Genomic DNA, 15,747 nt, shown 5'->3' on the forward strand with positions numbered 1-15,747 from the left:
GTTTGTACTCAGTTCTATATATGAGTATCCAACTTTACCCCTTATAAATGCTGCAGTATTGAAAATGAGACTTTGAGGCTATTTTGAGTGCAAATGTATTTACAGAAGAGAAAAGGAATGTGTAATTTCATATATGATATACCAGTATAAAACACTGAAGATACAGTCTAGCTTTCAAAAGGTATTAAAGCCCTTAAAGTACCAGACTGTAAAGCTCTCTAGTGTACAAAGAGCTGGTATAAGAAAGTAGAAAGTAATTCTAAAAATTCAAACGTACTAGTTCTGATTCAGTCTGAGCACTTCACATTCAAACTTCAAAAATGAAGCCCCCAAATCATTCCCTTTTCCTTTTTCAGTCTCTGTCTCAATAATTGATGAAACCATCTATATGCTGATGTCAGATCTCACAAAAAAGAATGAGAAAAATTTCTCCTGCTGCTCTTGTAGACATATACTTGAATTTTTTACATATATCATATTGAATTTGGCTCCTTCAAAAAATGTCTGATGTTCAGAACAGCTGTATCTGTAGCATTCCTTTCAATGACTCTTATTATCAGTGCTGGAATTAATGAGTCCTGTGATGGTCTGAATTCTGCTATGGAGAGAGGAAGATTTTTGTCTGTCTGTCTGACTAATGGATGGCTAAAATGACAACATTAAGTGGGGCATTGTTATTTCAGTCAGGGTAGAATAGAGTTAACCTGTTAACAATACAACGGTTTAAACTTCAAAATGAAAATGTATGCCACATTAATTGCATAAAATTGCATGCAAGCTGGCAGTCAAACAGTCTGGGTTTTGTCTCCTGTCTGATTTCTCTCATTACCATTTCCCAAATGAATACACCTCCTTATATACTTTAGTTATACAATAGTAGTCTCATGCAGCAGTGGAAAAGATAACAAAATTTTTTAAATAAAAGATTAAAATAAAGGAAAGGTCCTTAATAGTACATGCTAGATTTTATGAATCTGTTTATGTAGCTTCACTTATTTAAAGGTGCAAATTTGAGCTAGTACTTTCAGAACTACAGTCTCAATAGCTATACATTTTCACATAAAGTCGTGTTGCTATATTTCATTTTTTTCTACCTCAGGATGTAGATTTAACAGTTGATAAGTATTTTTCTGAATATTTTAGAGAATGCTCCTTGGTAAACCTAAATCAATTACTAAATAAATTGATTTCTGCATTTTTCGAGGGACTAAATAGCATATAATTTCTGAGTGCCTTTGGGTTTAATGTAGTTCCTCAATACAAAGCTAAATACTGGGTTACTTAATTCCAAATACCTTTCTTTAACCTTGATCCTGCAGCCAAAGGTAACTCCTGTGTTGATACAAAGCTGTATTCATAGCCATGTGATGTCATCTTGCCATAAAGTTTGGCCCATTTAGATTGGGTTTTAAGACTAAGGTCTATATTGGTCAATATACTAGTCAAGGAATTGTCAGTCTTAATACATATACATATGAGGAATACAGAGCAAAACAATACTAGACAAAAAAATCGGCCCCTTTTTTCCAGATGCAAAGTATCCATTTTGGGCTAAGTCACAGGATCCTCAAAAGTCTTCTTTGCACAGTTTCAGTGCAAAGGGGATTTAAAGATGCCTGAGGCAATACCTGAAGCATAGGCATCTGGCATAGGGGAATTCTCAGTTGAGACTGACTGAGCTTTGCAGGCATCTGCCCTACTTTATTTCCCCCTAGCATTTTGGGCATTGTGGGATAAACTGGGAAAAGTTTTGTCAGATGTGAAGAAGATCAATATGTTATAAGTTATGTGATCCCAGACAGCAGAGAGGTCCCTACTAGCTGCAACTTTGAGTCCTCTGGCAAACTACAATTGTTGGTATACATATACAGATGGCAGAAGGTCACCTATGTTCCCCAGGTTTACCAAGTGTCCTGAAAAGGATGTTTCTTTCCTTTTTAGATGCTTTTTACTTATTTGAAAGTATTATATTCATTATTTATACAAACATCTTTCCCCCATGAATTACTTGCAAACTATTTGTTGGGACTGTCATTTTGTGGAATCACTATTTCTGCCATGGGGCAATCACCTAAGTTACATGATATTGTTTTTGACCTGTAGTTGAATGACTCTCAAGTCCATAAACCATTTTTCAGGACAGACAATAGAGTTTTCCAAAGACAAGAGTGAAAAGAAATGCTTATTGGACTGAAAGATGTGTGCCCTTGAGTTTTTCCATGGGATTCACCCACTAATGTTTCTGAGATAGCAACATTCACAGCATTTTCCATGGCACTCATCCACTGACATTCCTAATTCATGCTTAGAAAAATTACAGGTGATATTATCCCTTTCTGGAGATGGTCTAAAGCAAACCTATAGACTCCTTTTAATGGACACTTTAAAAGTAAGACTAATTAAAATAGCACTAATATCGTTAAAAAGAACAAACACTTAGGAAGATGACTCATCTATATGTTGACTTTATTAGGAATAAAAGACTAAGGCAGAATATTACATTACCCACACCAAAATACTGGATATGTTTTCCATACCTAGTAAGAAAATATGGTGCTAAGGGAAAATCTGGTGGATTATGTTGGCTGTAAATTGTGCGTTGGGAAGTTCACAAGTGCAGCCGGCACCTAGTCTATCTTCCTCATTTCTTTGCTTATTTGTTTCTCCATAATGGAGAATGTATTTGGTAAGTGAGCACTCGCAAGAAGACACGGCTTATAGAGAATTAGGCTTTAAATAAAAGAAGCTATCAGGAAGACTAAGAACCATTCTTAAGCCACTGCAGGTAGCCTGAAATCCTTCTGGCTTCTAGGGCGGACAGAGGAGAAAAGAATCATTAGACAAATTAGTGGATTATTTTTCCACTGTGTTCTGGGGCATTCTGCAAGGATCATTCAGCCTTCAAAGTATGATGAGTTTGTTCTCAATGTAATAACATGACAGGAGGGGATTCTTTTGTGATGGAAATTAGTGGTTACCACCTCTTTCTCCAAAATGTTTGCAAGAGCTTTGGAGCAAGTACCTTAAAGATGGCTTGGGGAGGACAAGGATACAGGGAAAGGCTGAATGATCCTTGCTCCAGGAGACACAATCTCATTTTTTTGTTTCTTTAATAGTCTGAATTGGGAGCTATTGCTTAGAGGTAATATCTGCTTTTTGTTCAGAGTAAAGGTGGGGCCTTCAGGCTTATGATTATTTAGCACAGCAAGTACTATCAGGTGCTGAATAATACTACAGTTTGAACTAATGTATTTCAATCAAAGCTATGGCAGTATTGTCCAATTTAATTGCCACTGGACATGTCTACACAAGATGCTAAACTGCACAGTAGTGTAGTTCACTGTGCAGCAAGCACACACGTCTACACACGTGCATGCTTACTGCACAGTAAAAATCCCTAATTGCAAGTAAATCACATTTACTTGTGATTAGTTACTGCACAGTAACACACATGTAGACATGACCTGGGAGCAAATTTGCACCCAGGTCAGCCTTGCCACTGGGGGGCCGTCCTGAGGCTAGCCCCAGGGCTCCAGGCTGGGAGCCTCTTCTGCCCCAGGGCTGAGCTGCCTGTATGGCAGCCCCTGCCTCAGACCTTTAAAAGCCTTCAGGCATTCTGGGACCTGGAACACACCAGGAGGCAGTCTGAGGGCACTCCAGGCCACTGTGTCCTCCTGGACAGGCCAGCTGTCCCAGGCTGTCTGTGCCCCAGCATTGCTGCCTGGCATCACAGTAGTATGTGGCTGTCAGACCCATGTCATTTAGGCCTGCAGGTTGCTCTAGGCTGCTACAGGCTCCAGCCAGGCCTTCTAGCACCCAGGCCCAGCTGCAGGCAGTTTCTGGCTGCCAGGGCCAGCTCCAGCTACCTGTGGCCTGCCCCCAGCAGCCTGGCTGGAACCTGTGGAGCATTCATTCTGCCTTGTGCCTGCCAGTCCCATGTTGGGCCCCTGATCTGGGTACTGCAGGCAGCTGTTCAGGCCCAGCAGCATGAGGGCAGCTACATGGAGGTCCATAAAGATGGTGTGGGACCTATGATGGCCTCATTCTTGCCAATGCCCATGCCATCCACCCAGAGCCCCAGCTGGCCCATGGAGAAGACTGGTGACCTCGTGGTGCTGTGGGGAGAGGCAGAGGTACAGAGCCAGTTTGAACCTTTTGGGTGTTCCAACACCCACATCTATGAGGGGCTGTCAGGCAGTGTTCCCTGTAAGCTGTGTGGTGTGTGCAGCTATGCATGCCATGCAGTTTAGTGGGAACGCTGCTGTCAGGCTGGATGCAAGAGCATGGGTACAACCAGTTGGTGTGGCAGTGCCACATAAATGTCAAGGCCTTGCGGACACAGTAGGTTGCCATCACTGACTACAACTGTCTGTTGGGGAGTGCCCGTTAAGTCCATGTCCTTTATGTGGCAACTGATGGACATCCTCATGCCCTGGGGACCTAGGCTGAAGTTTTGTTGTGTATAGCAGCACAGATAGCCTTCCTGAGCCTCCACCCCAGTCTGGCACCCATGGTGACATGTCACTGGGGTAGGGCCCCTCAGGCATCCAGCAGCCCATCCCACCAAGATTTCTGGCCACACCTTCCACTGGCAGCTTGGGGAGCCCAGGCTAGTGCCAACCTGATCAACTCTGCAGCCCTAGCCCCTGGCATGAAGTGCAGCTGACCATGACACCACCAGCCGCCAGCAGTGCCAGCTTCTCCCTGGGGCTTCCCCAGGTAGGCACCCATCCACTGTGTCCTGCCATCTGAGGACATAACTTGGAGCCACATGCTGTCACTGACAGCCATGACCATGTGGAGTTACCAGCCACACCAGCCCTGGCCACGTGATAATCCCCGCACTGAGGGCAAGGCCCTCCATACCACTACCCCGATCACTCACCCAGCCCACTCCCACTCACTTGGCCCCAGGTTCCCCCACCGCACAGCACTCAGGGAGGCAGGAGATTGTGCAAATCATTACTGAACAGCCAGTGGCCCCAAATCTAGGTGGGCACAGGGCTCTCACAGGTTGAGGAATGCACTGATGATGGCGGCAATGTCCTTCTCGGCTGTGGAGGGAAGGGACCTGTAGTGTGGCTACAGGCAGTCCTCCAGGCAGTGGCAGAGGTTGTGGGGCAGCCCAGATTTGCCCCTGCACTGTTGAAGTTCAGGGTCCCATGCCAGGTCCACAGGTGGGTCATCATGGCCATCATCATCAGCAGGGCATAGTGGGTCAGCACCCCTCAGTTCATGCAAACAGTTCTTTGTGCACCACCTGGGGTACACACAGCAGGGGAATGCTTGGGCCACAGTGGTAGCTTGGGGGGAGAAGGATCTGGACAAGGGAGAAGAGATTGATGTAATATACCTTGACTTCAAAAAAGCTTTTGATCTGGTATCCCATGATCACCTCTTGGCCAAACTGCCCAGTTGTGGCCTTGGCTCCACCACGATCCACTGGCTGGGAAATTGGCTTCGTGGTTGGACCCAGAGGGTTGTAATTGATGGCAGTCACTCATCGTGGTGCCCTGTGACCAGTGGGGTCCCTCAAGGCTCTGTCCTGGGACCCATACTGTTCAACATCTTCATTAACAATGTGGACATTGGAGTCAGGAGTGGACTGGCCAAGTTCACCGATGACACCAAACTTTGGGGCAAAGCATCCACGCCAGAAGATAGGCGGGTGATCCAGGCTGACCTGGACAAGCTCAGCAAATGGGCAGACGAGAACCTGATGGTGTTTAACACCGAAAAATGCAAGGTTCTCCACCTTGGGAGGAAAAACCTGCAGCTTCCTTATAGGCTCGGCAGTGCTATTCTGGATAGCACTAAAGAAGAAAGAGACTTGGGGGTCATCATTGACCACAAGATGAACATGAGCCTGCCATGCGATGCTGCAGCTAGTAAAGCGACCAAAACGCTAGCGTGCATCCATAGATGCTTCTCGAGCAAATCCCGGGACATCATTCTCCCCTTGTACTCGGCCTTGGTGAGGCCGCAGCTGGAGTACTGTGTCCAGTTTTGGGCTCCACAATTCAAAAAGGATGTGGAGAAGCTGGAGAGAGTCCAGAGGAGAGCCACATGCATGATCAGAGGTCAGGAAAACAGATCTTACGATGACAGGCTGAGAGCCATGGGACTCTTTAGCCTGGAAAAGCACAGGCTCAGGGGTGATCTGATGGCCACCTATAAATTTACCAAGGGTGACCACCAGGATCTGGGGGAATGTTTGTTCACCAGAGTGCCCCAAGGGATGATGAGGTCGAACGGTCACAAACTCCTGCAAGACCGTTTCAGGCTGGACATAGGGAAGAATTTCTTTACTGTCCGAGCTCCCAAGGTCTGGAACAGTCTGCCATCGGAGGTGGTTCAAGCACCTACATTGAACACCTTCAAGAGTAAATTGGATGCTTATCTTGCTGGGATCCTATGATCCCAGCTGACTTCCTGCCCTTTGGGCAGGGAGCTGGACTTGATGATCTCCCGAGGTCCCTTCCAGCCCTAATGTCTATGAAATCTATGAATTCTTCCCAGAAAAGCCCACTGTGGGGAAGGCAGGGGCACAGGCAGCTCCTCATTCTAGTCATCCAGGAGTCCTGTGCTCCCTGAGCCTGGCTGCTGTGTGCTGGGCACAAGCTCAGCAGAACAGTTGGACTGCAGGAGGAGTAGAGGGACAGTGGGGTCTGGAGCTGTGGCAGCAGGTGCTGCCAGAAGCCTGGCCTCTTCTGCCCCAGGAATGGGGCAGGGGAGGCAGGCTGCCTGTGACCATCACCCAGTAGTCCGCCATCCCCTGGGGAGCAAGTGGAGATGGGGGGCTCAGATGGTGGCACCTGGGCCCAAGCCTGCCTGCCCAACTGAACATGGTCCCTGGGCATCTGTGCACACCTGATCTGAGGCGAGACAGCACATGGCCCCGGTACAGAGCACCTTATCTCTGAAATGTTTCAAACAGCTTCTCCTTGCTTTACAGGGCCTGCAGCTGCAAAGGGGTGGGAGGCTGCACTTGGCAGCTGGGATGTAGTCTCAGGGTTGCCACCTCCCACAGCTTGGGCCCTGCAGATATGCTGGCTCTGCCAGAGGACAGAGGACAGAACCCTCCTCCTGTACCTCCCAGTCATGGCACTGGAGGACCAGCTACCGCATGCTTAGTCTTGGTGGGCGGAGGACATAGCTTGCCAGGACAGGTGGCAGGTGGAGGGTGTTGCCTACTAAGACACGTGGGACTGGTATGAGAAGGCAGGGGAGCGGGTGGACAGGGAATTCTGGGCACAGCTCCTGGCCCTGGAGCGCAAGTGGGTGGAGGCACTGCAGGAGCAAAATGCCATCTTGGCCCAGGTAGTGAAGACCATGGACAATGACCGCTCAGTGCAGGACAGCATTCTGGCCCTGGCAGTTGCCTCTGGGCTGCCCACTGCCCAGCCCCCAATGTAAGCCCTGCCTGCCCCCTGGCAATTACCTATCACCTCACAGCAGGCCCCTGCTTAGGCCTGGGAGGAGGTCCTGTGCCATCTCCAACAGCCAGGAGCCCCTACCCTGGACCCTGTCTCAGGACTGGTGCCACCCAGGCCTCTCCACCCCCGGGCCCATCCCCAACACTCACCCCAGCTGCATGCAGGCTAGAGCTACCTGCAGCAGGGCCAGGATACCACCTCCTGGAGGGGAAGCTGCCTGAGCTGGGGGAGTGCTGGCTGCTATTGCCTCTGAGTGAGTCCCTTTCCTACTGCACTCACTGTGGTACACGTACCTGCAGGGGAATGGCCAGAGACTGGGGTGCTGACTGCTCTCTGATTTCTGCCCCCTAAACGCTCTCACCCCATGGCCCCCTGACCTCAGGACAGCACAGAAAGGACATTGTACAGAGTTTTCATGGTACCCAGCTGCAGGTCCAGCACCCCTGGCATTGAGCTCCCACTCTTGACTAGGCCTGGCAGGCTGGAGTTCCTGAAGACGTGGGTGTTGTAGGTGCTGCCCACGCAGCTGGCACTCATGTATGTGAAGACCCCATGGTGGTCTATGACAGCCTGAAGCACCACAGAGTGAAAGCCCCTCTGGCTGTAATAGGGGTGGTCTCTGTGTGGCAGGCAGGTGAAGAGGTGTGGGTCCTGTCCAGGGCTCCAATGCACTGGAGGAATGCCAGGGCACAGAACCCTACCACCACTGCCAGCGGGTCATGCACTCAGAGCACAGTGTCTGCCAGCATGTCCTGAAGGGTGCTGCATACCTCCAGGACAGCTTCCATGGTTGTGGCCTTGCTCACACCAAACAGGTGGCCAATGTACTGCAGGCTAGCTTCAGCAGGGCAAGGGCCAGGCAAGTGTCCATGGGAAGAAGCAGCTGTGTGCCATCCTGGAAGGTGACCCAAGTCATTCTGAAGGCCTCCAGCCATTTCTTGTTATCTCAGGTGTGCTGGATGACTTGCCACCATCAGTCCTGGCTGGCCTGGCAGGCCCAGGAGGGTGATGGCTCTGGCAGTGGCATCCTGGAGCCTGTTGGTGGCATCCCTACTGGGGTCTGGGCAGGCAGATGGGTTGGAGGCAGCAGGTGAACAGTGGTGGACCTGGGACAGTGCATGATGGCCTTCCAGGTGGTTGCTGTGTGTGGGGGAGCTGGGAGGGGCGAGACGGTTGTAGGCCAGATGGCACTCGGTGCAGTGGGCCAGCAGGGCCAGTGTGGTGGCCAGCAGGAGCTCAGCAGGGTGCTAGTTGTCACTTCCAGGGGCAGGGGCTAGAGCAGTCATAGCATGGGGAGGCATAGACAACAAGGAGAGCACTGCTGTGTGCTATTTCTGCACTTGGCAAGCTGCTCCTGGCCAGGGAAGTGGCTGGTCAGAAGACAGTGACTGGGTCTGCCTTCCGAGTTTTGCAGCCAGAGCCTGGAGCTGCCACCAGTGGCAACAGGGGCCCATTGCAGGGTCCTGGGAAGCAGAAGCAGGTTGGCAGAAAATTTGTTCCTGCTTCCCTGCACGTGTAGGTGCTTGCCCAGCATTGTTTACTCACAAACAATTTACTCATGAGTAAGCTGGTGCCACAGCAAATGCACGTGTAGATTTGTCCACTGTGCCATGTTTATTTCCGGATCATCCGAAGTGGCAAAAGACATGCAGTGGAAGAACCTTCTTCTAAAGCCATTCAGTGAGAAGGGAGTTCATATAGAATAATAAGGCCACTAAAAGTCCTTGCAAGAAATTGGAGGTACATTGTATTTAAAATTGGAATAATGGTATGATAAATGATGCTCAGTTTCTTATACCTATGTGTGGATTACTTTTGTTAAAACTACTTCTATATTAAAGATATGCTCAACAGGAACAATCCAGATTAAAGGTGTCTGGATGTGTTAAGGAAACCACTAGAGTAAGAGCTTTGCCTAGCACCTTTCTTGCATTGATTACAGCAATATTGCTAAGCCTGAATTAACCTCAAATCTACAGAATTGAATAAGTATTAGAACTGTCAAATACTAATGATGAATGCACTATTCAGTTAATTTTACCATTTTTGCTGAATAAATTATTTGACAAATAAGGGTAAAATTCATCAAATAAATTATCTGATGAATATTTTTTTTTAAGTAATTGACCAACTCTAATGAATATGCAGGCAGTTTCTTAATGAAAAGCATTAATCTACTGGCAGCCTGCTTTCATCACTCACATGTCATGTTTTTGTATTTTACAGCTCCAATCTGTATATTTTATTCATTTACCCATTCATTTATACATGCAAAGTTCAAAACACTATGGTTAATCAATCACTGCAATTATTAGAATATTTCTGTTCTACAGCTGATTATTCATTACAGTTAGCATTCCATTCCTGTATAGGGACACTTAAAGAGTACGCATATATGGTAACACCTCTCTTAGGGAACTATCTTGGCTTATACTTTTAAGTTTACAAGAACACTTTGGAAATTGTAGGCAGTCATTTATAAGCCATTTTTGTAATTGCAAGCACCACAATTTCTAATTGTTGCCTGTATCTGAGCCAGGTCATGCCAGTGTCCCTGAAAACACACAACAGAAAGGGGAGAAGAAATGCACCAGTAATTTCTTGACTATATAGCACTATGATCCTCAAGGGTCTGGTGTCAGGTATCAAATGTATATTTGTGATTACCAAAACATCTTAATAAATGATACTGACTACACTGATAAAGATCTTATTATTAAACTGAATTATATAGACAAGAATGCTACTACCTATGATACTTTCCTAGCCTGCTTCCAATTCTGGTATGCCAATTTCATAATAGTGGAGTCAAAAGGGTGAAATTGGAGAGGACACCAAGTCTGCACATCTTACCAGTTACTATAATGGTAAAAGTAGTGTCTTTACCTTTATGTTGGAAGAATTAGTTTATATTAAGCTGAACCTGTTATGTTTCCCAGGCTACTTATCAAAAGTACAACAACACTGCATTGTAGTTAAACTATGTTCTTCATTTTGCATCCTTCCTATTACACACAGATTATGATTATAAGAGTGTACAAAAAAGGGAAAAGGTCCCAGGGTTATCATTATTATTTTTATATATTTTATCACTAAAGCTGATTTTTGTATTTGCTTCAATCAAGCACACAGTTGTGGCATGTGTGTTTTTTTCCATTAAAGTCTGTGATAAACTCTATTTTCTATTAAAAAGTTTAAATTCTTGTTATAAATAATTTCTTCATACTTGCCTGCTTTGATCTAATCTGCAGTATAGTTTTAGTCCAAATGGTTGTGGTTCTAAAGATTACAAGAATTTGGAGGAAGAAATAAGTTGCAGAAATTATCTTCAGTTTGCAGCTTGATTTACAAAGGTTTAAAATGCCCTTTCTTCCGTAACTCAATCTAGTAGGCTTCTGACCTAGTCCTTTTTATGTACAGTCACCAATCTAATAATACTAATAATAGTTCTTAGGATCAATAAGGACACTCATTTATACTTCAGAATTCTAAATGAACCTTCATATTAATGAAGAAACACCTTTGGACTTAGTGCTACTGTTCCGGCTATCAGAGAAGATCTTAGTTTGTACTTCTGATAAAAACCAGAGATTCTCATACTTAGCTATTATTACAGTAGATTTAAAGCCCACATCTATCTGAAACAGATACAGCCAGAGGTAGAGAATCCATCAGCACAAAACTAGGTCTGTTCTTAATCATTTACATGTTCTCTCAAAGGCATATTACTTATAATCCCAAACCACAAATCTCTCAGGGCCCCATTCATGAAAGCAGAAAGTACCATTTACAGTACATAGGCTTTCCTGTTGACGAAAAATGTAATGTTTCTGAGAGAGAATTAGATTTGAGGCGAGCTGTTCGCCAGAGATTTTTAATGTGGTGTACAAATCCCTTTCAGCTTGCTTGGAAAAGCTTGTGAACTCACTGCCATCAGTCCATTAGGCTCAGGATTAAAAGCAAGCTTGAAATTGCAAGTTTTTATAGTTTTACATTTGAAGATTCCAGTAGTCTATCAGTTTATCGCAGAACAAAAGTACATTTGCTGTTCAGAGCGGTTTTTTGTTTCTATGTTTGTTTGGTTTGCTGTTTCTTGGCAATTTCTCCATTGACTTTACATTAGGCTCTATGTGGATAGCATGCTTGGAAAGCTTCACAGAAAGAAACAGGACTTGTTAATTAAAAATAGATTGTAAGTTCTCACTGCTTTCGAAACAGGGTAAACTTTGTTACACCCTTACTTTAGCACATTGAATAGGAAGGCTGAACAACAAAAAATGGAAGTAATGTTACCAGTATCCATTCTACAGAACAGTTCGTTAGCACTGACCTCACCATCCAAGTCTCAGACTTGACCATCCTTCTCAGAAAATACAGAAACTGCCTGGGTTGAGGCTTTCAAAGCAGTACAGGGATGTGAACCAATTGCGTGAACTGCCTTGTAAACTTCTGTCCTGGATTTCAAGCCTTCTGCTATCACCCAAAGCAAGTAATCCAAACTTTCAAAAATCACAGAGCTCCCCGGACAGTACACTGAAAATGGAGCATACTCTGTCATGGATTTAGTTGTCTGTGTGGATGCAGTTATGAACAGAGAATAATCCAAGGCATTGTCACTTCCCCTTTTTCAAAATCTGCAAATTCATTACCAAATAAATAAAGACGCTGTTGAAGATCATAACTGAATTGACCATAGACACAAGGCTTCAGCACTGCACCTTTCCCTCCCGATAGTTCCTACTATTGTCAAATCACTGTCAATCTTCTCACACACAATGATGCCCAATTACAGTTAGAATGGTTTGTTAAACTTTACAGCACTTAGAAATGCTCTTGAGGCACCAAAAATGGCTTGATTTAGAATGGAACATACAATACCTGCCAAATTTGCAGGTTTGAAACCACTTCCAATAAGAATTAAAAAGGCCCTCTTCACAGTTGAAATAGGGCTATCAATACTTGACTTGTCTGCCCATATGAAATAGCGGGTTCTTTTCTCTGACGTCGCAATTTAGTTTAAAATAGCTTTGATGATGACAGGGTACATGGGAATGATAAAGCCATAAAGATGACAGCCTAATCTTCAGAGATGACGGATCACTGATAAAAGATTAAGTAACGCAAGATTTGAAAAACCAGATTATCTGTCTGTTGGCATAGTGTCTGTATACACCTCCTGCTGAGCCATACTGAGATACCACTGGCATGTAAAGATGCTACTTCTTATAGACTAAAAGTGCTGTACAGAATATTTCCACCTTTTAAGTTAAAAGAAAAGGAAAAGAAAAAGAAAACAAGGACACAGCCAGATCTGAAATGGTGTTTTCTTAGCAAAACATGCAAACATTTGTTTCTCAGATCTGTAAAGTATTTAGATGTGCAACATATAAATAATTTAGAGACACCATAAAATGTCTAAAATAGTCAATTCTGCCCTATAATTACCACTCAAAGCTAGTCTGGCAATAGGTGGGTGATTATTAAACACCTTTTATAATCAGTTTTATGCACTACAATAAAAAAGGAAATTATACTTACAAGAATTATTAGACATGCTGGTCCTATAAAACTCCATATAAAGTTATTCTTTGTGCTGAGCCAACATCTGAAAAGTAAACAGCACAGAATGGCTTGAAATGTGCTCAATTCCTGTGAAAACTACTCAGTGTTCTTATACACATTAGTGCTTGAAATGGCTATATAAATAGCGACTTACACTTCTGTAGTGCCATAGTATTTATAGCCCAGAGCTGCTGAAATTCCAACTACTACTGCTGGACTCATGTAGCCAAATATATAGAAGTTTTTGTGTAAGAATCCCTTGTTGTAGATGACTCCCACAACTATAAGGTACAGGTGTATGCCTTCAATGCACATCCATGCAAAGGCAGATAGGAGAAAATAATGGAGCAATCCAGCAGTGATTGAACAGAAGAGCTAGAAAAATCAACCAAAGAAAGCCAAAAGTCATAAATAGTAATTACTTTATTAATATTACCATATAGGCTCCCAGTCAGTTCTTTAAATCATCATTACAGGGCATGACATCTACATGTGCATTAATGCGCCATTGTTATGGTGCCTTAAGTTTAATACCTGTAATAACAAGTACTAACTAAATGCACAGTAACCAGAGTTACTGTGAAGTAGTGTTGGCACACACCTTTTTAGTGACACCAGTGTGCAGTAGACTAATTCTACTGCGCTTTAGTGCAATAGCATGGCTTTTGCCATATGTGCTAGTGTGCAGTAGAATCAGTCAGTCTACTGTGCACTTAGCGTCTTGTGTAGATATGCCCACAGGACAGTATTATAGTCCAAATTTAACCATGATTTGCAAGTATGTGGCTTAGTAAAAAAAATAAATAACAAAAAGTTATTTGTTACTCTTCTCTAGCAATTTGTAATATGCTAATAACATATTGGTAATATATACGATATACTTATATTTAATTATTAATTTTTTTAATTAAGCTATGCACACGTGCAAAGTCCTGCATTTGGGATGGAATTATTGCATGCACAAATACACACTGTGGAATGACTGGCTAAACTGCAGAACTGCAGACAAGGGCCTGACAGCAACCGTAGCAGTGGAAAATTAGTTTGGAGATTAGGAAGAACTTTCTGACTATGAGGGTGGTCAAGATTTTGAATAGGCTACCTAGAGAATGAAATCTTCATCCCTGAAAATGTTCAGAAGCAGGTTAGACAGACCCTCGGCTGAGATGGTTTAATCAGGGATGCTCCTGCCTAAAGCAGGATAACCCCATGAGGTCCCTTCCAGACTTACTTTTCTATGAACCAATATCTTGAACACAAATAAATCAAGGATCAGAATTGACACTATTTATCCTGTAATTAGGGATAAGTAGTCATTATGCTGTGCTGACTTAAGCAACGTGCATTTTTAAAATTTTTTATTCCAGTATCAAATTGCTGTTATTTCAAATGTCATTCTAAAGTTTATGGAAACTCTTTTAGGAAACAATTCTTGCACAATTATACCCCTCAGTGAATCAATACCAGAGTGCTGTCTCAGGGATATCAGCTGATATTTTCCCAGCCAATTTAAAATACCATTCAACAATACATATTATAGAAAAAAGATTAGTTTAAGCAACTATACTTTATTAGAATACCTTCACACTAATTTAAAAATAATAATAGCATTTACTGTTTTACAATTATGTAGCATGTTTCATCAAAAATCACAAGGTTGCTTAATAAACTAAAGACATTGACTAAAAAAGCCATTTCACAGCTTTGTGAATTAGATTAGGGGTATGTAGAGATTATTTCAGCTACCCCTGAAATGCAACCAGCTCTGGTGTAGCACACAGGAACACTAACCAGTGGCTTAGGACAGGAAGTAAAGAATACTGTATAAATGACAGGGGTATTTTAGGTAGACAGAGGGTATGTCTACATGAGACACTAACTGCGCAGTTGCCTAATAACACTGTGCAGTAGCATACTGGGCAAAACCCACAATAATACAGTACTGGGCAGTAGTATTAGTCTACTGCACAGTTAGCATCTATAAAAACTTGTGTGCTGGTGTTACTGCACAGTAGCACCAGTTATTGTGTACTGATTTAGTACTTGGTTATGCAAGTTAATGCACAGTAACTATGGTGCAGTAATGAACATGTAGACACACCCAGAATATATCAAGATGAACTATAATCTTCCAAGGGTACAAGGATTAGCATCCCTAATCGTGGAATCAAAGAAAATTAGGGTTGGAAGGCAGTTCAAGAGGTCATCTAGTTCAACCTCCTGCTCAAAGCAGGACTGTGCCCAATTAGGTCATCCCAGCCAAAGTTTTGTCTACCCAGGTCTTAAAAACCTCTAAGGACAGAGATTCCACAACCTCTCTGGGAGTTTCTACACCTTGATTAATGCTCAGGGGTTACTGTGCATTTAATTTAGTAGAATCAACTACTAAATGAATGTGCAGTAACCAAGGTTACTGTGCTGTAGCACTGGCACATGCCTTTTTAGTGACACTACTGCATGGTAGTCTAACAATATTGCACAGTAGTGTATTGGCACTGTTTATGCTGTCATGTGCTACTCCACAATATTATTAGGCTACTGCACAGTTAGCATCTTGTGTAGACATGCCCCCGGATACCCTGTTCTGGTACCTTATTACCGTCCTGGTGAGAAAGTTTTTCCTGATATGTAATCTAAATTTCCCATGCTGTAACTTAAGACCCTTGTTCCTTGTTCTGTCATCTGCCACCACGCAGAACAGTTTAGCTCCGTCCTCTTTGTAACCAACCTTCAGTTAGTAGAAAGTGGT

General features: G+C 43.8%; 1 protein-coding gene across 2 annotated transcripts in view; it reads right to left on the reverse strand.

The window, feature by feature from the left end:
* Positions 1 to 15,747, reverse strand: part of ADGRL4 (adhesion G protein-coupled receptor L4) — a 169,550-nt gene that overhangs the window by 11,942 nt on the left and 141,861 nt on the right. For both annotated transcript variants that reach the window (XM_090048907.1, XM_090048908.1), the window contains 2 exons: positions 13,153 to 13,373; positions 12,975 to 13,041 (listed from right to left, as the gene is read on the reverse strand). In XM_090048907.1, coding sequence (XP_089905033.1) covers positions 12,975 to 13,041; positions 13,153 to 13,373 — 288 coding nt within the window. The remainder of the gene's footprint in view (positions 1 to 12,974; positions 13,042 to 13,152; positions 13,374 to 15,747) is intronic.

The sequence above is a fragment of the Crocodylus siamensis genome, chromosome 5 (genome assembly GCF_052110815.1).
Source record: "Crocodylus siamensis isolate JL-2025a chromosome 5, ASM5211081v1, whole genome shotgun sequence".
NCBI lineage: Eukaryota > Metazoa > Chordata > Crocodylia > Crocodylidae > Crocodylus > Crocodylus siamensis.